Source organism: Rhamphochromis longiceps, linkage group LG3 (assembly GCF_057381845.1).
Source record: "Rhamphochromis longiceps isolate RC_006_pf linkage group LG3, R_longiceps_female_GT1.1, whole genome shotgun sequence".
NCBI lineage: Eukaryota > Metazoa > Chordata > Actinopteri > Cichliformes > Cichlidae > Rhamphochromis > Rhamphochromis longiceps.
In genome coordinates, this window is record NC_140559.1 from 66,859,854 (window position 1) to 66,883,604 (window position 23,751).

General features: G+C 43.7%; 1 protein-coding gene across 2 annotated transcripts; it reads left to right on the plus strand.

Moving 5' to 3' along the window:
• The first annotated feature begins 1,899 nt into the window (after positions 1-1,899).
• rwdd4 (RWD domain containing 4) lies at positions 1,900-23,627 on the plus strand. 2 transcript variants are annotated; one of them, XM_085400730.1, is made up of 7 exons: positions 1,900-2,355; positions 13,621-13,701; positions 13,907-14,016; positions 15,015-15,165; positions 19,415-19,523; positions 22,673-22,850; positions 22,937-23,627. In XM_085400730.1, exons 2-6 carry the CDS (start codon positions 13,621-13,623, stop codon positions 22,735-22,737), a joined length of 516 nt encoding a protein of 171 aa, XP_085256856.1. In that variant the 5' UTR covers positions 1,900-2,355; the 3' UTR covers positions 22,738-22,850; positions 22,937-23,627. The 2 variants fall into 2 exon arrangements, with proteins under 2 accessions (XP_085256856.1, XP_085256855.1); XM_085400729.1 differs by lacking the exon at positions 1,900-2,355 and adding an exon at positions 12,911-13,092.
• The last annotated feature ends 124 nt before the right edge of the window (positions 23,628-23,751 follow it).

Below are 23,751 nucleotides of genomic sequence, written 5' to 3' on the forward strand. Positions count from 1 at the left end.
GCCTGGCCCGGCTTCATCTTCGCCTGGCCCGGCTTCATCCTCGCCTGGTCCGGCTTCATCCTCGTCTGGTCCAGCCTTCGTGTCTGCACCCTCGTCTGGTCCAGCTTCAGCCTCGCCCGGTCCTGGTCCGGCTTCGTCCCTGCCTGGTCCGGCTTCATCCTCGTCTGGTCCAGCCTTCGTGCCCGCATCCTCGGCCACAGCATCCTCATCTTCACCCACTGCGCCTGGTCCAGCCTCCGCTTCAGCGTCTTCATCAGCATGTCCAGAATGTCCAGTGTGTGTGTAAGAACTATATGTGTGGGTCAGTACTGTGTGGTGGTGTGATTGAGAGACCGTATCGCCTGCGGGAAGAAGCTCCTCCTCAGTCTCTCTGTGTTGGTCTTCAGGGAGCGGAATCGCTTTCCTGACCTCAACAGAGAGAACAGTCTGTTGTTGGGATGGCTGAGGTCCTTCACAATCTTCCTGGCCTTGGTCCAGCACCGCCTGCTGTAGATTGAGTGCAGGTCAGGGAGCTCGGAGCAGATGGTGCACTCAGCTGACCGCACAACCCTCTGTAGAGCTCGTCTGTCCTGCATGGTGCTGTTCCCGAACCAGGTTAAGATGTTTGCCGTCAGGATGCTCTCTATGGTGCACGAGTAAAAGTTCCTGAGCACCTTGGAGGGCAGTTGGAAGTCTCTCAAGCGTCTGAGGTGGTAGAGACGCTGACGGGCCTTTTTCACCACGGTGTTGATGTGACAGGACCATGACAGGTCCTGCGTGACGTGAACTCCGAGGTATTTGAAGCTGTCCACTCTCTCCACTGGGCACTCGTTGATGACAGGGGTCTGGTAGTTCCTCTCCTGCTTAGTGCTGAAGTCCACTATCAGCTCCTTTGTCTTACTGACGTTTAGAAGGAGGTTGTTCCTCTGGCACCAGTTCTCCAGATTCCTAATCTCCTTCAGGTAGGCCGTCTTGTTGTTATCAGAGATCAGGCCCACCACGACGGTGTCGTCAGCAAACTTGATGATGGTGGTGGAGCTGGTAGTGGCCACGCAGTCATATGTGTACAGAGAGTACAGCAGGGGGCTCAGAACACACCCCTGGGGGGCTCCAGTGCTAAGAGTGGTGGAGGCTGAGACATGTCCGCCCATCCTTACTGCCTGTGGTCTGCCAGTTAGGAAGTTGGAGATCCACTGACACATAGATGAGCTGAGTCCCAGATGCTCCAGCTTGGTGGTGAGTGTGGAGGGAATTATGGTATTAAATGCAGAGCTGTAGTCTATGAAGAGCATTTTAACATAATTCCCCCTTCTGAAGAATAGCCTTTATTGTCATTGTACAGAGTACAACGAAATTGGAGTGCCACTCCCTTGGTGCAAGTTTCAATAATAAATATAAATGTAAAATATAAAAAGTACAAAAAAACAATCGTAAGTACTCAAACAATAGTATGTACAATATATACAGGATAGCAGCATTAATATAATCACAGTATGAATAGCAGCATAATATAGTGACAGTGACGGTATGGAATAGGTTCAATTATTTTTGTGCTTATTTACTACGGTGATAGCTCTGGGAAAGAAGCTATCCCTGAATCTGTTTGTCCTGGTTTTATGTGACCTGTACCGTCGGCCTGACGGTAATAGTTCAAACAGTTGATTGCTGGGGTGAGAGTTGTCCTTGATGATTGTTGGAGCCAAGTCCAGGCCAATATTTTACTCAGTTACATCATGCCATATTTAAGTATTTGTCATGATCTTTAAGTTTTTATTATAATCTTGATCATTTTAGGTTATAATGTAATATGCTGTGCTCCATAAATTAATCCTGCTTTGTTAGTCTGTTGTTGTTGTAAAGTGTTGGTAGATGTCGTAAAGGGGGTGTGTATTTGGCCCGCATGCGGAGGGGTAGGGGAAAAAGGTTAGGTAAGCAAGCAGGACGTGGAGCAACAGTTTTCTGACCGTCGCCGTTTTAATGTTATTTTTTGTAGCCACACAAAGGGAATATAAACGGAGCTCCCACCAGAGGCATTTGTTTTGTACCTTTCGATTTGTAAGGAAAATAAATGTTTTGCCCCTTTTTTCCTTCGCCTCGTTTTTTGCTACCGGAAGGCATCCAAGAGACTTAACAAGAGCACGAGTCAGAAACTTTACGTTCTGCAGAAGCGGCAAAGAAGGACCGAAGGTTGCCACTACAATAGTCAGAAAACTGCTCCGAAAGTGAGAGGATTACGCACGCGTCACCGGCGCACAGAGTTAATCGGCCCGCGGCGCGGCAAGGGAAAACGGAAAACGGGACGTGAAAGAGGATGCGCTTAAGCCTTCCCGTGTTTTCCGGATCCTTTCGGCAGTAAGAAAACCCCGCATCTGAAAAGTAAGAGGCTGTGCCTGCTTTACGGTTTGTGAAAATTCCTGTATGGTTAAGTGGTACATGGCCTGTGTAAAGGATTAATTGCATTGAAAGGTTTATGGCAGCGCAATTACTATGGAGCAGCAGGAAAAAAGAGTTTCCAAGCCAACCTTTAAAGCACAAGAGGAAAAGCTTCAGCATTTTAAAGTGACAAGGAAAACCAAGTTGGGTTATCTTACTAGAAAGATAAAAGAGATTGAGGAGCTTATGGAAGATGACGGCAATTTTGAGGAAGTGTCTGTTAAATTAGCCACTGACTTCTCAAAAATATATATTGAGTTTTGTGAAAACAACGATGCAGTTAAAAATCACTTGACTGAGTCGGAACTTCTTCATGATCAGACACAGTGGTATGAGCCAAAGGCTAGCTATTTGAGAAGTTTTGTGGAGAAAGTTGAGAGATGGTTAAAAGGAGTGGAAATGCAAGCAGATGAAGCAAGAATGGTTGATGCTGAAGTTGAGCCTGCAGACAGTGCTTCAGCAATTTCGTCCAGACGCAGTAAAGCACATCGAAGCAGTCGAACCTCTTCTGTTGTGTCTTCGACCACATATTCTGCCAGGCTAAAGATTGAGGCAGAGAGGGCTGCTCTGATAACACGTGCTGAGGCATTAAAGCAAAAGATGGAGATTGACAGACAAGAAGCTGTTCTTAAGGCAAAAAGGGAGGAATGGGAGTTGCAAACAGCTATTGCTGCAGCTAACGCAAAGCTTGAGGTGCTGACTGTGAAGGAGCCAGCCCATAACACTTCTGCTGACTTGGTCAACAAAATGGCTACCTGCCAAAGAGCTCCGGGCCAAAGTATTGGGGCCAGTTTTGGTTCAGCCAGAACATGGAGATGTCGGTCGAGAATGTGAGTCGGAGGTAATGCAGGGCTCAGAAAGGAGTAGCAGGCTTCCTCATCCATTGAATAAGAAGGATAATAGCCAGTCTATTACTAGTCAAGGCAGGATGGCTGATGTTAAAGACTTGTTGGATGTCATGAAGCGACAAAACGAGATTACAGAGCTCCTAGTAAAACAACAGAAAGCATCCACTCTCCCCCCTTTGGATGTTCCAGTATTCAGTGGGGATCCACTGGAGTTTGGGTTTTTTATGAAAGCGTTCGAGCATGGGATTGAGGAAAGGACAGACAGCAATAGAGATAGGTTGCGCTTCCTGGAGCAGTTCACCCAAGGGAGACCCAAGGTTCTTGTTCGTAGCTGTTCGCACATGTATCCTGACAGGGGCTACGCTGAAGCTAAGAGGCTTCTGCGCAAGCATTTTGGGGATGAATATACTATTGCCTCAGCCTACATTGAAAGAGCTCTAAAATGGCCTGTAATCAAGCCAGAGGATGGTGATGCACTGATGGAGTTTGCTATGTTCCTCACTACTTGCTGTAACACAGTAGACAGCATGGAGTACATTGAGGAGATGGATAGCCCTACTAATATGAGAACAGTCATCTCCAAGCTTCCTTTTAAATTAAGGGAAAGGTGGAGGGGTTTCGCCTGTGACATTCAAGAACATACAGCAATGAGAGCTAGATTTGCTGATCTGGTCAGTTTTGTAGAGAAGCAGGCAAAGATCGCTTCTCACCCATTGTTTGGTAACATTCAGGACACCACTTTGTCTAGAGACAAGGGCAAAGCAAAGGTGTGCAGAGAGAATGCTCTGAAATTCAAGGAAAGGGAAAGCATCTTTGCTACTAATACAGCACCTGTATTAAACAGTGCAGAGCAGACAAAGAGGGAAAGGGAAAATATAGGCTCTACAGGTGGAAGACAGTGTCTTTTCTGTCATAAGGGAGGGCATAACCTCAGTACCTGCAGACTCCTCAAGCAAAAGCCTCACAGAGAAAGGCTTGATTTCCTCAAATCAAAGAGCTTGTGTTTTGGTTGCCTGTCACAGGGGCATCTGAGCAAAGGCTGCCAGCAAAGACACATGTGTGAGACTTGTTCTCAGAAACATCCCACCATTCTGCATAAGGAGCAGTACTCTTCTCCTGATAGTGACAGTAAAAGTATCAGAGAACCAGCAGCAAGTTTTTCTCCAGCAGCAGGCAGTGAAACATGCGGTTGTACGCATGAATCATACGCGTTCTTAGACCCAGGAAGCACTGGAACCTTTTGTACAGATGAGCTGATGAAGGATTTACAGGTCACAGGAAAAAAGTCCAACATTCTGCTCCGCACTATGGGAAAGGAAGCGACAATCAGTACTCATGTCGTTAAGGGTCTCGAGGTCAGTGGTTTGGATGAGGACAACTTTTTGAAGATTCCCCAGGTTTTCACACAGGCAGAGATTCCAGTAACAAAGGAGAACATTCCACAACAAAGCGATGTGGACAGATGGCCTTATTTGAAGGAGGTTCAGCTCAAGCAGATTGATGGAAAAATTGGTATGTTAATAGGCACGAATGTACCAAAGGCGCTTGAGCCCTGGAAGGTTATCAACAGTGAGGGCAACGGCCCATATGCTGTAAAAACTGCACTAGGCTGGACGATTAATGGACCTCTGCTAAGAGAAGAGGGTATTGCTCAAGGAGCTGTTGAGTGGCCACCGGTGATGGTGAACAGGATATCGGTGACAAAGCTAGAGGAGCTCTCGCAGCAGCAAATGAAGTATGACTTCCCTGAGCATGAGTTATCTGAGAAAATGGAAATGTCAGCCAGAGAAAGACAATTTATGGAGTCTGTGTCACTGTCAGTGAAGCAGATTCATGGTCACTACACCATTGGCCTTCCTTTAAAGAACAAGGGGGCTGCATTTCCAAACAACCATGTTGTGGCGGTACAAAGAGCAGAAGGCCTGAAACGGAGGCTGTTAAGAGACAGTGAGTTTCATCAGGAGTACACAAAGTTTATGACAGAGACACTGGAAAGGGGCTATGCCGAAGAAGTTCCTGTGGCAGAAACTTGTAAAAGTGGTAGCAGAATATGGTATCTCCCGCATCATGGGGTCTACCACCCAACCAAGCACAAGTTGAGAGTGGTATTTGACTGTGCATCCACGTATCAAGGCATGTCACTGAACTCACAGCTGTTGCAGGGGCCAGACTTAACCAATTCCCTCATAGGTGTTTTGATGAGGTTCAGGCAGGAACCAGTTGCCTTCATGTCTGATATTGAAGGCATGTTTCATCAAGTCAGGGTTCCCGATGAAGATGCTGATCTGTTGAGATTCTTGTGGTGGCCACAGGGAGATCTTGGTAAAGGCCTCAAGGAATACAGGATGGTAGTTCACTTGTTCGGTGCAACTTCTTCACCAAGCTGTGCATGCTACGCGCTGCAAAGGTGTGCTGAGGACAATCAGGCGAGGTTCAACCATATTGCAACGAACACTGTTCTAAGGAACTTTTATGTGGATGATTGCCTGAAGTCTGTCAGCACTGAAGAGCAGGCAATCTCACTGATTCGGGACCTCAGGGCTTTGTGCGCTGCAGGAGGTTTCAAGCTCACTAAGTGGATTTCCAACAGCAGAGCGGTGCTTGCGTCTATACCTGAGGATGACAGGGCCAAAGAAGTCAAGGAGCTCGATCTTGAAAGGGACTGCCTCCCTATTGAAAGAGCTTTAGGGGTTCAGTGGTGCGTGGAGTCTGACACGCTGAAATTTAGAGTTCTGGTTGAGAGCAAACCACTCACAAGGAGAGGACTGCTTTCGATGGTAAGCACCATATATGACCCACTTGGGATTTTATCCCCTCTGATCTTGCCAGTGAAGCACATCCTGCAAGAGCTAAGCAGAACAAAGCATGCATGGGATGATTTCATGCCAGAAGCTCTGTCTCTGCAGTGGCAACAGTGGGTCGGCAGTTTGCACCACTTAGCTAGGTTTGAGGTAGACAGATGTGTGAGACCAGTCAACCTTGGCAAGATCTCTTCAGCTCGACTTCATCACTTTGCCGATGCTAGTGAAAGGGGGTATGGCATAGCCACATATCTGGTTTCAAAAAACAATCTGAACCAGCCACATAGTGCTTTCATTATTGGTAAAGCCAGGGTTACACCATTGAAGGCAGTGACCATACCACGACTCGAGCTTACTGCTGCAGTGGTGGCAGCAAAGATGGACAGGATGGTAACAGCCGAACTGGAGTTGGAGTTGGAGGAGTCTGTCTTTTGGACGGACAGCACGTCGGTGATTAAGTACCTCAAGAATGAAACAGCGAGGTTTCGTACGTTTGTTGCCAATCGAGTTGCTGCCATCAAGGATAGATCAGCTGTCTCTCAGTGGAGATATGTGAACACTTCGGCCAATCCTGCAGACTTTGCTTCCAGAGGGCTCAGTGTTGGTGCCTTTCTCAAGGCGAAGACATGGATCACGGGTCCAGATTTCATTTTGAAACCAGAAATGGAGTGGCCAGTAATGCCAGACAGTGTATGCCAGCCAATCTGTAATGACTCAGAAGTCAAAGAAGCATCAGTATATGCTCTTGTGGTTGAAGAAGCTGCAGACGCCACCTCTCAGCTCATTCATCATTACTCAAGCTGGCGTCGGGTTAAAAGAGCCGTTGCATGGGTCTTGAGATTAAAAGGTGTGCTGAAGCTTCTTGCTCAAAAGAGGAAGGATTTAAAAGAGAATCTCTATGATGGAAGGTTGGAGCAGGAGAAGCAAATGACACACTTCAAGGCTAACCTTCCCATCTTGCCATCAGCATATAGCCACTCTCATTCTCAGATCTACTCACGAGGATCTTGGGCATTGTGGCAGGAATCATGTCCTATCAAAGGTACGGCAGAAGTACTGGATACTAAGATCTCATGCTGCTGTCCGGAAGATTTTGTCCCGGTGCGTCGCCTGCAGACGGCATCATGGGAAAGCGGTAAGTCAGATCATGGCAGATCTTCCTACTGAAAGGCTCACGCCCGATGAGCCACCGTTCACAAGTGTCGGTGTGGACTACTTTGGTCCCTTCGAAATCAAAAGGGGTAGGACCATGATCAAAAGGTATGGCGTGGTTTTTACCTGCTTGACAGTGAGGGCTGTGCATATTGAGTTGGCAAATTTGTTGGACACGGACTCTTGTATTCATGCCTTGCGGAGGTTCATTGCTAGGAGGGGACAGGTTCAGTTGATGCGTTCTGACAATGGAACAAACTTTGTAAGTGCAGAGAGGGAGCTGCGGGAAGCAGTGCGTGCTTTGGATAATGCAAAGATTCAAGAAGCCTTGTTGGTTAAAGGCATCACATGGATATTCAACCCCCCAGCTGCCTCGCATTTTGGAGGAGTTTGGGAGCGGCAGATACGGTCCATACGCAAAGTGCTCAGCTCCGTTGTGGAGCAGCAGATCCTTGATGAGGAGGGTCTGCACACACTGCTGTGTGAGGTAGAGGCGATTATCAATAGCCGCCCTATCTCAAGAGTCTCTACCGATCCGAATGACCTGGAGGCCTTGACGCCAAACCATTTGCTTTTGATAAAAGCCAAAACTCCGCTACCTCCTGGAGTATTCAGCAGGAGCGACTTGTACTCGAGGCGTAGATGGCGTCAAGTCCAGTACTTGGCGGATTTGTTTTGGACACGGTGGATCAAGGAGTATCTGCCAGACTTGCAAAGGCGACAAAAGTGGGCCCAGCCACAAAGAAATATCAGTCAAGGTGATATTGTTCTCATCGTGGATGATTCCGCTCCAAGAAATTCATGGCTAATGGGTCGAGTGATTCAGACGTTTGAGGATGCCAAGGGTCGGGTTCGTCAAGCCAAGGTGAAAACCAGCAAAAACATTCTCCTACGACCTGTGGCGAAGCTTTGTGTACTGCTAGAGTGTGATATGTAGCGCCCCTTCTACATATTACTCAAGAGACAGCGGTAAAGGCTGGTCTCCTACGGCGAGTCATGTGCTTGAACCTCTGACTCCATTCCCTAATCTCCTCAACATACACACATACACACATCCGCGAAGACATGTTCCAGCTTAAGAAGAGTTCCTGCTGTAACAAGAAAAAACAAAGTTTCTGTTGGAATAAGGACATTAATGTGCCATATGAGCAGTTCAAGTACTTTGTATATTTGCCTGTTCGTTATCTGGAAGGTTTGATTTGTTGTTCTGAACAATATATAAGTGTATGTATAAGAGTAATTGTTTTGTGGCTCACAAGAACAATTAGGGGCCAGGATGTTGGAGCCAAGTCCAGGCCAATATTTTACTCAGTTACATCATGCCATATTTAAGTATTTGTCATGATCTTTAAGTTTTTATTATAATCTTGATCATTTTAGGTTATAATGTAATATGCTGTGCTCCATAAATTAATCCTGCTTTGTTAGTCTGTTGTTGTTGTAAAGTGTTGGTAGATGTCGTAAAGGGGGTGTGTATTTGGCCCGCATGCGGAGGGGTAGGGGAAAAAGGTTAGGTAAGCAAGCAGGACGTGGAGCAACAGTTTTCTGACCGTCGCCGTTTTAATGTTATTTTTTGTAGCCACACAAAGGGAATATAAACGGAGCTCCCACCAGAGGCATTTGTTTTGTACCTTTCGATTTGTAAGGAAAATAAATGTTTTGCCCCTTTTTTCCTTCGCCTCATTTTTTGCTACCGGAAGGCATCCAAGAGACTTAACAAGAGCACGAGTCAGAAACTTTACGTTCTGCAGAAGCGGCAAAGAAGGACCGAAGGTTGCCACTACAATGATATTGCCAGCTCTGCTGAGGTACCGAGAGTTTGCAGTGACCTCCAGGCTGGGCAGAGAGCAGCCAGTGATCTTCTGGGCTGTGTTGATGACCCTCTGCAGTACTTTCCTGTCCGCAGCTGAGCACCCTGCATACCATGATGTTATGCCGTACGTTAGGATGCTCTCTATGGTGGCTCTGTAAAATGTCACCAGCAGCCTCTCCTCCAGGTTGTTCCTCCTGAGCACTGTCAGAAAGTGGAGACGCTGCTGGGCCTTTTTAACCACCGCCGTGGTATTTGCAGTCCAGGAGAGGTCATCAGAGATCTGCACGCCCAGAAACCTCATGGAGTGTACCCTCTCCACACAGTTCCCGTGAATGTAAAGTGCTCTGCCCTTCCTGAAGTCCAAGATAAGTTCTTTAGTTTTCGTGGTGTTCAGTTGGAGGTTGTTAACTGAACACCTCTCAGTCAGTCTGTTGACCTCCTCTCTGTAGTCCGACTCATCCCCCCTTGAGATGAGTCCAACCACTGGACTCTAGTGTCCAAGTGAGTGAGTGATGTTAAATGCAGAGCTGTAGTCTATGAAGAGCATTTTAACATAATTCCCCCTTCTAGTGTCCAAGTGAGTGAGTGATGTGTGGAGGAGATGAGAGATGGCATCGTCTGTGGAACGATTTGGACGGTAAGCGAACTGTAGTGGGTCCAGTGTGTCTGGTAGTGAAGAAATGATGAAGTCTCTGACCAGGCGTTCAAAACACTTCATCACTACTGAGGTGAGGGCTACAGGGCGGTAGTCATTGAGAGAAGCAGGGTGGGGTTTCTTCGGGACAGGAACAATGATGGACTCTTTGAAGCATGTGGGGATCACCGACTGAGATAAAGAGATGTTGAATATCTCAGTGAACACAGGAGCTAGCTGGTATGCGCAGTCTCTGAGGATACGACCTGGGATGCCGTCTGGTCCTGCTCCTTTCCTGGTGTTCACTCTCTCTCTCCTTACTTCATGCTCGGAGATGACGAGCACGTTTCTGGTGCTGGCAGTATCTTCCTGTCTGCAGCCGTTAGCGCCGCTAGCACTAGCATTGTCGGAGTCCTTAGCTGCAGCCTCGAAGCGAGCATAGAAAGTGTTCAGCTCGTCTGCCAGAGTCACGGCCGCGTTCGTCATACCGGTTGTTTGGTGCTTTATAGTCCGTTATTGTCCTTAGTCCCCGCCACAGGCTCCTAGAGTCACTCTGTTGGAGTTGTGACTCTAGTTTCCTCCCGTAGAGCTGCTTCGCCTCTTTCACCGCCCTCCGCACGTTATATGACGCGGCTTTGTACGGGTCCATGTCCCCCGTCGTGAGTCCCGTGTTGTAGGCAACGGTGCGGGATCTCAGAGCATCGCGGATGGTTTTATCCACCCACGGCTTCTGGTTGGGAAACGTTGTGATAGTCTTTGTCTCCACAGTATCATCCGCTAGTTTCCCGATGAATCCCACAACCGCTTCCGTAAACACGTTGACATCATCATCGGAGCTGTTTCTGAACATGCCCCAGTCTGCGTCGTCGAGTGCGTCCTGTAACGCAGCCACCGATTGATCCGTCCAGCGCGCCACCTTCCTCTGAACCGGAACTTCCTGTTTCAGCCTTTGTTTGTATTTTGGCATGAGGAAGATGGCGGCGTGATCAGATTTGCCAAACGGAGGGCGAGATTGTGCCTTGTAGCCATCCTTGACCGTAGTGTAGCAGTGGTCCAGTGTCCTTTCACCTCTGGTGGGGCAGGTGATGTGTTGATAAAAGTTCGGCGCTGCGCGTTTGAGGTTGGCACTATTAAAGTCCATGTGTTAGAATGGCCCAGTCAAAGTCCAGATCTAAATCCATTCGAGAATCTGTGGCAAGATCTGAAAACTGCTGTTCACGAACACTGTCCATCTTATCTGACTGAGCTGGAGCTGTTTTGCAAAGAAGAATGGGCAAGGATTTCAGTCTCTAGATGTGCAGAGCTGGTAGAGACATACCCTAAAAGACTGGCAGCTGTAATTGCAGCAAAAGGTGGTTCTACAAAGTATTGATTCAGGGGGCTGAATAATTACGCACACCCAACTTTTCAGTTATTTATTTGTAAAAAATGTTTGGAATCATGTATGATTTTCGTTCCACTTCTCACGTGTACACCACTTTGTGTTGGTCTTTCACGTGGAATTCCAATAAAATTGATTCATGTTTGTGGCTGTAATGTGACAAAATGTGGGAAAGTTCAAGGAGGCCGAATACTTTTGCAAGCCACTGTAGGTACAGCTCCCCAGTGGGGAGCTTGGGACCAGCTTGGGGCACCAGCGAAGGGAAAATTAAGTGTAAACTATAATTTCTCCCTATCAGTTTTAACCAATAAGATAGATGCACATTCTCATATAAAACTTTGTATACCACTAGGCTAGGATACTGTTTTGGGAAGACTGACTGCAGCTAACTGTTTTAGAGCCTGCAGTTTTCTGAACAAAAAACATCCATGTACATGATACTTTTTAATAATTTAATGCCTTGATCCACTATGGATAATTTGGACACTTTGTTTTTCTTATATTTATGAACTTTATTTTTATACATTTGTTAAAACAAAACAAAAAAAGAAAAGTAAACGGATCACACAAGGCTAATTGCAACTGCACGAAGAATAATAAAACCATAAATTAAAAACACTGACAAACAAAAAAAACACTGCTTTTGTATGTTTAAATACTTATAGAAAAATGGGAATCCTTGGTCAGTGTAGATGGTTACAATAAGAGAAAACAGTCTTCCTCTGTGAATTCTTCCAAGAACGTTCTCTCTGCTCAGCAGACCTGGAGGTGCTGGCTCTTGTGTTAACTATATTCAACCAATAATGGCTTCTTTCTCTCATTTGACCTAATGTTCTGAAATGCTTCTGAGGGGACTGCAAACGTATTTTAAAGACCTTATAGTGCCGTATGACTCCAATAAAGCACTTTGCTCTTAGACTTCTGGCTTACCTGTGGTTCCTAGGATATTTAAAAGTAGTATGGGAGGCAGAGCCTTTAGCTTTCAGGCCTCTCTTCTGTGGAACCAGCTCTTAGATCGGATTCGGGAGATAGACACTAATTTTAAGATTAGGTTTAAAACTTTCCTTTTTGACAAAGCACTTCCACACTATGTCTTTGTTTTCGCTCGCCCCCCTCACCTCAAACCAGTCACAGTAGATAGCTGTTTTTCCTTCTCATTGTCACCAAAGTGCTTGCTCACAGGTGGTCGTCTGAATCTTGGGGTTTCTGTTATAATTGTAGGGTCTTTAACTTACAGTGTTAAGTACCTTAAGGCGACTGTTGTTGTGATTTGGTACTACATAAATAAAACTGAATTGAATAAATGTGGTCTTAAAACCAATCAAAATATTAACAAAGCCCATTCAGATTCCTCTGTAATCTGAATATGTAAACCATTTGTCTTTGTAAATCATTTCATACTTTTTTTTGTCTAATGTCAGCTACTTATAATAAAATACTATGCAAAAGCGCTGGCTATAGCTTGTTTTGAAAAACTATACCATTTAGTAATAAAACTATAAAGTGAGCATATTAGTAAGCAACGTAGTGGCTAAAAGTCTGTCATGATAACTTTTGTTGACGTGTTTACTGTAATCAGATATTTGTATATGTAATTTATCACAACATAAAAAAAAAACATTTAACTCTTTTTTTAAACTTTATTATTTCTTTTTCGGATCAAAATACATTTTACTCTGGTTAATGACTACTGCCCCCGTGTGTTTAGAGCTCCTGCTCTTGTTTCTGCTTAAAGTTTTTTATTTATTTATTGACGATCTAAAAACAATCGATCGATCTAAAAAGTCACGTGGGCCTTTCCAGCAACATTTTTTGCGGCATTTTGTCTTTAAATGACAAAAACGATGTTTGACAATTAATTTAAAGGTCAGGGGTACGTCTACTACGCATGCGCGTGTTCAGATCTTGGTGTTTTAGTGTGAGCTAGAGAAGTGATAAAGTTTGAATGGCAGGAATGGGCTTTTAGGAGTGTGCCGTGTCCACGTCTGAAGCTCAGTACAGAGTGTGCAGTGCAGGAAAAGAAAAGTATGACAGCCAACGAGGATCAAGAGGTATGAAAGAACGCAAGAATGCTGTTAGCGTCTAACTGCTAGCTAGTTGACGGTAGCGTGACTGTTAGCATTGATCAGGGTGGTCTTCGCTTCCAGACAGCAGCCAAGTTAACAGACTGTTATTATTTCGGGTACAAAAGCTCAGCGACACTTTCCCAGCTCATCCCGGTTCAGATGTCGCTCACGACACCTTCCATTCAGAAGTCTACAAGGTTAATCTTGTACCTGCAGCGACAAACAGGGATTCAGCCCGTGTGTTAGCCGGCACACAGCAGTTTTCCACCGCTACTGTGTTGTTGCTTCTCCGGCTCCTTGTGATGGTGACTTGTTTCGGCTTAGATACAAAGATCGTAAAAGCAATGAATTTAGCACATACGAGTGTATAAGGCCTTGTGACAGACCTCTGTCCTTTGCTAAGCTAATGACTGTATTTCTCAGGGTTGTCTGGTAGCGTGCTGTCTGATGTGTTCTTGATGTACTTCAGTCCTGATGATATTCCTGTTACTTCACTTGTTTATGTGATCCCAGATGGAGCTCGAAGCTCTTCGCTCCATCTATGAGGGGGATGAATGTTTCAAGGAAATCAGTCCAGTTTCTTTCCAATTTAGGGTGAGTATGTCCACCGTACTGTCCAAGGCTGTGCAAAAAAGATTGTCTTCTGCAGTCCTCTAGCATCCAGTTTCAGAACTATGGTCATAGAATTAAAACAAGAAATTTGAGCCATCATGCTCGTAGCTACTTTAAAACGTTAACAAACTTAAAGGCTGAATTCAGTGTCAGTAACCTTCTCGTCTTTTTGAATATTACACAAAAGGTAGGAGAACTCGAGGACAGCAAAGCATTCATTCTGGACATCACATGGCCTGAGACGTACCCTGAAACTGCTCCACAGATCTCACTTGAAGCTTTTTTCAACAACAGGATGTAAGTTCCAAGTATACTGATCCCTTAGTTTGTGTTAAATTCAAGTCTTTGAAGAAATGGTAAATGGACTGTTTCTTATGTAGAACCTATAGTCCTCATTCATGCACTTTTTTTTCTATGGTTGAGTGCTTTCTAATATTTACACACACATACTCATCTAACTTGGAGTTAGTATCTTGACCAAGGATATTTGATTCAAATGATTCACTCCTGCATCAAGCCTCCAAAATTGGCCTTTTTCACTCTTTTGAAAGAGAAAACTATTTTCATGTAGTTCTTTCTAACCAGCTTGGTGTGAGCACTTTGTTCTTCAACGCACCCTGAATTCTGAGGGGGATTTTTGTCATTTCTCTGTGTTTTCAGTTTTATTTCTTTGTCCTCAGTTTGAATTTGTTAAACCAAGATTTTGGACTAACAGCTCTTTTAGAATTAGCTGTTGATGGAAAAACTACTTTTGTTTGCTGTCAAACTGCTATCTTTGGCATTTTTCAGAGATTCGGCTAAAGAAATTAGCTGAATCTATGAAACTATTTACAATAATGATATGTCATTTGAAACTGAACATACAGATCTAATGTTTTTTGCAACAGGCTGCTGGTAACAACGTGTCGGAAGATACTATTTAAAGTTGGTTTCTTTGCTATTTGTCATGTGTGGTCACAACACTAGTTTCATTGCTTGACTTTAACTGCTTGAATGGTTCATAGGTCAGGGTTAAAAGGCTTAAAAAAGCTCTTTCCTCTGGAAAAAGGTCCGGTATGAGGACCTGACCTGAAAGTAATTTAAAAAGAAGCCGATGGCCAAAGAGAAACTTTGAAAGACTCACAAAACACAGAACTTTTGCTTAAAAGAATATCAAAAATGGCTGTTTATAACAACAAACCAAGACTTTTGCACAGTACTGTATTTACAGTATTGAAGAGTGCAGGGTGAGACTGTGGCTGATGGACAGTACTTGAGGATTTTCTTTTCTTTCCATCATCTTGCTTTGAAAACAGCTCAGCAGAGACGAAGCAGCTGATCCTGGCAAAGTTGGAGGAGCAGGTGGAGGCTAACCTGGGTGCTGCAATGATGTACACTCTGTTTGAGTGGGCAAAGGAGAACCAGGAGACGCTCATGGAGAACCACAAGTCTATAGTAACGGCTGTGGTCAGTACATTATTATTTCCCAATATTACCATAATAAAGAACAGCGTTTCTTCCTCTGTGAAAAGTTTTGGTGTCATCCTCGACAGTACTCTTTCAATTCACACACTAATAATGTTACTCTGTCTGATTATTTTCAATTGCGCAACATTAATCGTCTCCGTCCTTTTCTCACCCCCACATGTCACTGCCATTCTTGTCCATAGCCTTGTTACTTCCTGGATTGATTATTGTAATTCACTTCTTTTTGGTCTTACTCAAAAATCCATCCACAAGCTCCAACGCGTCCAGAACTCTGCTGCCTGTATCATCACCAGGACCCCTTCTATCCACCACATCACTCCTGTCTTGCAGCAGCTTCACTGGCTCCCGGTCAAATATGGCATCAATTTCAAAATACTCTTGCACACATTTAAGGCTATTCATCATCTCTCCCCTCCATATCTCTCTGATCTGGTTAAGATCACCGCCCCATCTCGTTGTCTCAGATCTACTTCTTCCCTTTCACTCTCCGTCCCCTCCCCCCGTCTTGCCACCATGGGGAGCAGGGCTTTCAGCTGCTCTGCTCCACGACTCTGGAATTCCCGACCTCCTGATTTAAGAAACATCTCTTCCTTCTCTCTCTTTAAGTCCCAACTCAAAACTCACTTGTTCAAAATAGCTTATCCCACATAACCTCCCACTCTGCTCTTTTATTAGTTTATGTCTTATGCTTTTACGATTGTGTGAACTGCTTGCTTTTATCTTGCTTTTTATTCTAATGTGTACAGTGACCTTGAGTGTTAATAATAATATTATTATTATTATTATTATTATTATTATTATTATTATTATTATTATTAGCTGGTAAAAGGTGGAAAATATCCCAGCTCCTGTTATGGTTTTGTTAGCACTGCATGTAGTTTTTTGCTTAGATCTCCAAAAGTTGATTCTGTTCATCTGTTCGTAGCGTTTTGTGGGAGAAAAGTTTCATCACTCATCCAAGTGACTTCTTCAGTCTCAGCTGACTGCAGCTTTCAATCTTATAAACAGGACATTTGCATAATGACTGAAACCAGCCCACTGAAGGAAGAATGGGCTGGGAGGTCAGTTCCTTAATCTTAATTATGCAAATACTCATGACCACTGATCAAAGCCCACTGATCAATAACCATGAGTACCATTTACAGAGAGTTGGGGAATGGCTGCAATCACAGCATTGTAAGATGGTGACAGATGTACCCTTGGGCCCCCTCCTCGATTCAGAGATGGTCTTTCCCTTTTCACGTAAATGGCCTCCAGGGCCCTATTTCAGGAAGCTGGTTTAGAAAACTGAGTGAAAAACGATACTCAGGGTTGAGTAACCCCGAACTGTCCAACTCGGAATATTCGGTTTCACAAAGGCTGATAACAATTAGTTCAGTCAACGCAGAGTTGCTTTAACCCCAAGTTAAGCGCGCGCGCGCGAGGATACATAAAGCCCTGATTAGTGGAGCACAGATTAAGCGAGTCACCATGGAGACGGAGGGAAAGAAGGCGCGGTCAATGTATTTTACAGCGCTTGAAGCCGAAATTCTGATGGCAGCATATGCCGATAACATGCAAATTTTGCGGGAAAAAAGTAACACGGCCTCAGCTGCAAAAGAAAGGGAGCATGCATGGCAAAACATAGCCGACAGAGTCAATGCGTGAGTGTTAATTTAAACATTGATCTAGGGATTTCCACCCATTTAACACGTTATTTTTTTTTTCTTTTCTTTTTTTTGCCTGTCCCGTTTGGCTCTTTTGCCATCAGAATTGTTGTCTAAAGGCAAAGAAAGATGCCCAACGGATTTACTTTACCAAATTGACCATCCCAGCCTTGCCGTAATGGTTCATTTGATTCACCTTTTATTGTTTATTTTATTTTCACTTGCTGAATACGGGACAGACTTGACTGGGGGAAAGAAGGGTCACCAATATTATACAGAAAGCTCCCGTTTGCAAAAAACCGAAGTGCAATACAAATAATATGTACAGAACTGAGAGAATGTTCGCGGTGTGTCACATGAGCAATATTAGGCCTGAGGATGTTATTCAAATAAATTATAGATTGTGCTGAAAGACGGTAACGTTCACACAGGAAATCATCAGGAAATGATAAAATGTCCAAACGCGCTCTAATCACTCTCTCCCGGCGGAGAGCTCTGCGGAGAATTTGGGCTTCAACATCTACTGGCTCTTCAAGGAAGGGGCACGCCATGTCTGACACTTTGTCAGGTTTCCGACAAAGAGGCGGAGAAGGTCAGGGTTAGTTGAAGTAAACCTGCTAGGGGGCAGGTTAGCTTCACGGAGTGTGTCGTCATAGTAACTCACTCAGAATTAATCTAAACTCGCTTTGTGAAACTGAAAACCCAGAGTTTTCGTTAACTCGGGGTATACTTACTCAGAGTTTGCACTAAACCGGCTTCCTGAAATAGGGCCCAGGATGTTACATCCTCATGATTGAAAGAGTGTCCACTGGCCTGTAGGTGTAAATAGACTGCAGAGTCCTGGCCTGACGAGGTGGCTCTTCTGTGTTGTAGCCAGAGGTTGTTTGGTTTCCCCGATGTATAAATCCTGGCAATCCTCCTGCACTTAACAGCGTACACTATGTTACTCTGTTTGTGTCGGGGGACCCGATCCTTGGGGTGGACCAGTTTTTGGCGCAGTGTGTTTTGGGGTTTAAAAGCCACAGAGACCCGGTGTTTAGAAAAAATGCATCTCAACTGCTTCGATACTCCTGACACGTACGAATCACTACAGGTCACTTAGTCAGCGGTTGTCCTTCTCTCCTGGATCAGCTGGAGCTTTCTTTAGGTGCCTTTCCAGCTTTGACAAAAGTCCAGCTGGGATAACCACATTTACTCAGGGCCTTCTTGCTGTTCTTCTGCCTCCCTGGCTGCTGTGTCAGTGGGGATGGTGTTCGCTCTGTGTTGTAGCGTCCTGACGACACCCAGTTTATGCTTCAGTGGATGATGAGAGTCAAACCTTAGATACTGATCCGTATATGTAGGTTTACGGTACACGTCAGCTTTTAGATGTCCTCCATTACTGATGGAAATCTCACAGTCTAAGAAGGCTAACCTGCCACTTTTCATATCCTCCCTGCTGAATTTGATGTGTCGGTCCACTGAGTTAATGTGAATTGTGGTACATCCTGAGATTTGATTTTCATCCAGGTGTCATCCACATATCTGAACCAATGGCTTGGTGGTGTTCCAGGGTAGGATGGCAAAGCCCTCTTTTCCACTTCTTCCATGTACAAATTGGCCACGATGGGTGAAACTGGGGAGCCCATGTTTCTGCCTGTAGTACTGACCCTTGTATGTGAAATAGGTGGAATGAAGACACAGTTCAAACACACTTGGTCGATGCTGCTCTCGATGCTGGTCCTGTTGCTGAGGTTGGGGTCATCCTGTAATCTCCTCCAACACTTCCATGACTGGGATGCAAGTGAACAGAAATGTAACATCGTACGAGATCATGGTTTCATCTGCCTCCATAATGACATCTCTCACCTTCTCAACAAAATGCAGGGTGTTCTGGATATGGTGTTCAGAGCTGCCCACCAGCTTGAGGATCGAAGCCAGAAACTTGGAGATGTTATAGGTAACAGAGTTGATCATGCAGACAATCGGTCTTAAAGGTGCATCCTGTTTATGTATCTTTGGTAAACCATACAGACTTTGTGTAGACTCCCCTGGGTACAGCCTGTGGTATGAGGTCCACTCAATAGCCATCTCTTCTTCTAACTGCTTCAGACAGTCTATCACAGTCTATAAGGGGGCCTAAGAGTACATCTGTCACCATCTTACAATGCTGTGATTGCAGCCATTCCCCAACTCTCTGTGAATGGTACTCACGGTTATTGATCAGTGGGTTTTGGTCAGTGGTTGTTGATCAGTGGTCATGAGTATCTGCATAATTAAGATTAAGGAACTGACCTCCCAGCCCATTCTTCCTTCAGTGGGCTGGTTTCAGTCATTATGCAAATGTCCTGTTTATAAGATTGAAAGCTGCAGTCAGCTGAGACTGAAGAAGTCACTTGGATGAGTGATGAAACGTTTCTCCCACAAAACACTACGAACAGATGAACAGAATCAACTTTTGGAGATTTACTTACCTGGATGATTGCACGTGCATCAGGAAGATGCACGCTTTTGCTCAGAATTTAGTGTTTGACTGATTGGCTTGAGTCATCAAAGTTTGAGGGGAATAAACCCAAAATGATAATGTTGTTGTTGTTGTGCAGACGCTGACATCAAACAGTGAGGTGAGTGAACCTGCCACAGCAGCAAAGAAGAAGGAAAAGAAAGAGCAGCTGACTAAAGCCCAGAAAAGAAGGATGATAAACAAAACAGGTACATGAAACTGTGTCCAGTAGCTCGTATTGTTGGATACGTTATAAAAATTCTGCCATATTCTTCTAAAAGCTCTTTAAAACAGTGCTGGTTTTAATTTGGGGATAATGGTAAACTTTTGTGCTCTGACTCTGAATTGGTCAGAGTTGGTCCTAGCACAGACGCCTGTGGAACTCCGTAATTAACCTTCTGGAATTTCTTTGAGTGATCTGGGGTGGACTCTAAAAGATTGATCATTTGGAGGATGCAATTACTGGTTAACTCAGAAAGATCAACTGGAGAAAAGGTCTAAATAAATATCAATGGTATTTAATGTACATACATACCTTTACATCTCTGAGAAGTTTATGTATTATTTTTTCTATAATGGTTAAAAATTTGTTTGAAAACATTTATGAGATCATTACTAATTGTGGTTAAAGGAATTCATTGCTGAGTGGATCTCTGACTCTTTGTCAGCCTGGCTACAGTGCGGAAGAGAAACGTAGGGTTGTTCTTATTTTCTTCAGTCAATCATGAATAGTAAGATGTCCTGGCTTTACAGCAGGTGTTTTTTATTTATTTATTTTTTTTATAGAGCAACTTTTTTTTTCAGGTGAAGATTATCTAAATTATTGAGATTCCATCTGCATTGCCATATTCCTCTAGTAACTGATTGAAATTGAGGCTGATTATTATGACACAAAAACTATTCCTATTGATGATGGATTTTGTTCTTTTTCCAAGGCTAAAAGAGTCAAGTCAATTATGGCTCTGAGATTAACACAATAAAGTAAAAGCACCACCAGCAAGGCTGTTGGAAACATTTTGATGGAAAATCGTTAGACTGCATATAAAGATGAACGTAGCTGTCATGATGTCCCTCGTTGGTTAGCGTTTCATAATGCATCTACAAGTGTAATAATTGTATTTATATACAGTTGTGATCAGATGTTTACACACACTTAACTTGGGTATTTATGCTGTGGTAATTTTGGGTGTGATTTCTTTAAACAGTTCTTTTTTCTGGGTGGAATGACTATACTGTATTAAGTAGTGGAAGTAATGGTTAAATCCCCTGCTGAATTTGTGAGTTTGCTCAGTTACAAATAAATGAAAAGCCTCTCATTTTTATTATAGTTTGAATTTCAAGTGACAGCATATCACCCAAAAATCCAGATAAACACGCCTCATTAATGTTATACATTGATTTGTGTGCCATTGAGTGAAATGAGTATTTGATCCCCAAGCAAAACATGATCCCCCGAGTGAGTACTTGGTGAGAAACACAGCGGTAAGGTGTTTCTTGTAGTTGGTCACCAGGTTTGCCACATCTGATGTTCTGTGTTCTATTTAAACTGCCATTTAAAAACTGGAGGCTGTTCATTTCATCAGTTATCAAACATACATATTCAGCAGGGTATCAAATAATTATTTCTTTCAATATATATCGTTAATGACTAAAAAATAAAACGCAGAAGTTTTAATTTATTTTGGATTTCCTCTAAAGTATGAATACAGGCTCAAATATATACTTGCACTCACTTAAACGTTTTAATAGGTGAATGCCTTCAACTTCTTGTCAACGATCATTAATGACTATGTTTGGCAGCACTCACTGGACTCACCAGTAGTCAGAACAATGGGGAAAGTCCAAGGAACTCATTCAAAAGCTAAGAAGGAAAACTGTAGTTGTAGAAGGTCTATTGGAGCCATTTCTAAACAAGTGCAGATTTCAGGATCATCTGTTTAAACCATTGTTCATTAATACATGTTATACGCTTTTGCCAAAAAATGGAAGACAACCCAAACCGTCCCCTTTAGCTGAGAGGAAATGAGTTGGAACAACTCAGGAAGTACTAAGGCTCAAGCCTGCCTGGAAGCTGCTGAAACGCCAGCATCACTGTGCACAGTCCATTCACCATGGACTGAGAGGGTGCTGACCACAAAAACGTGGTCCAACCTTCCTTTATCTCAAAAGTTCCTGAAAGAGTAGTTGTCATACAGCTAACAGATCATCTGCAGTGCAGAGGGATGGCTTATTTGAAGAGTTTCAGTCAGGTTTCAGAGCTCATCACAGCACAGAAACGGCTTTAGTGAAGGTTACAAATGAACTTATGGCCTCTGACAGTAAAGCCCTGAAAGCCTCACTGCAGCATTCAATACTGTTGACCATAATATTTTAGAAGTATTCAACTGCAGTGGTTTGAATCATATCTAATAGACTCCAATTTGTACATGTTAATGGAGAGTCCTCTTCACATACTGAGGTCAATTATGGAGTTCCACAGGGTTCAGTGCTAGGACCAATTCTGTTTACATTATACATGCTTCCCTTAGGCAGCATCATTAGAAGACATAGCATACATTTTCACTGCTATGCAGATGACACCCAGCTCTATCTGTCCATGAAGCCAGATAACACACACCAATTAGTTAAACTGCAGGAATGACTTAAAGACCTGGATGGTCGCTAACTTTCTGCTTCTTAATTCAGATAAACTGATGTTATTGTTCTCAGCCCTAACAATTTTAGAAGTATACTATCAAACCAGATGCTTACTCTGGATAGAATTACAATATTGGCTTCTCTTCACTGGCTTCCTGTTAAATCCAGAATCGAATTAAAAACATCCTTCTCATCACATACAAGCTCTTGAATAATGAGCCTACAGAGCACTTAACTCTCAGACTGCTAGGACTAGTGGTTCCTAGAGTATTTAAAAGTAGTATGGGAGGTAGCGCTTTTAGCTTCAGGACCCTGTTCTGTCCAACCAGCTTGCACGTTGGTTTCGGGACACAGACACCCTCTCGACTTTTAAGACTAAGCATAAAACCTTCCATTTTTGACAAAATAATTACAATTGGATTAGATGGCCCTGAATTGTCCTCTAGTTATGCTGCAATAGGTCTAGGCTGCGGCTGAATGCAATGATATGCAGACCATATACGGGCTGTAGAAGTTCAACCAAAATGTGTCATCACAGAGAAAATCCACATGTAAATCGAATATTCACAGCAATAACATTAGAAAATATGTAAAGTGGAAAGCCTTGGGAAACTTTGGGAATCACTTCCATGTATACTTGATATTCATTAATATAACTGTCATTAGACAGCAGTAAGAGGTTTATAGGTAAGTTTCATAATATTCGAATTCCTGCTTTCAGATCACAAAGGTGAGCTGCCCAGAGGCTGGAACTGGGTTGATGTAATTAAGGTAGGTGTCTTTTAGCGTTTTACCACCAGATGGTGCACTTTGTTCCTTTAAGCACTGTTGTTACAACTTTTTTTTTTTAATCTTTGTCCTCTTTCCTTGGTCCCTGCTGCTTGACCACCCTCCAGCATGTAAGTGGCAATGGTTAAATGAACATTGTTTGCACATTGTCAACATACAGAGTGACTTACTGTTTCATTTTGCATCCCTGCTGCAGCTCAGTAAAACTGGAGGGAAAGATGAAGACTAGGTTGCACAGACAAGCTACGTGAGGCCGATGGTGTCTGTAATACTCCAGCTACATGCTCCACTCAACATGACTGCTTCCACAATGAGGACAGTGTGTAAAACTGGATCTGCTCACAATCCCAGTTAGACTCTTGACTGTAAGCTGAAAATGACCTGAAGGCTTTGCTGTGCTTGTGGTGGTTTTCTTTTTTTTTTTCCTTCCTCACTGCTAGTACAGCTACGGCCAAAGCTTTTAGCAGTCACGTCACTGCAAAATCAATTTTTTTTTTTATTTGTTTTTATTTGAAAACATTTTTGAAATTCATGAAATATCATAGAAACATGTTTAAAGACAGCAAAGTGTATGAAATTAACCTTTGGCCATAACTGTACATGAGACGGAGAACACATTAGGCTTTTGTTGAAGAGTGAGTCTCCTGCTCTGTGGTCCGTCAGGGTGAAGTGTGCTGGAGTTTAACTGATCTGCTGCCCAGCACTGAGCTGTTGGGGTTCTCAGCTGAAGCGTTATGCTGCTGTTACTGTGAGGTACCATGTGATGTGTTAAAAGCAGAGCTGCGTGTTACATTTCTCAATATTTTCCTATTTTGATAAATGTTCCTCTGCCCTTTGAATTGTAAAGCCAGAAGTTTTTATATAGAAATAAAATCGATTTTATCTACTGCTGGTCTCAGAACATCATTATTCATTGGCTTGTCTTGTGATAACACTGTTTTGTGCTGCAGTCAGTGTCCATTTCTTGGAGCTGCAAATGGTCATCTTGAATCAAGAATTACTCATGGGTGC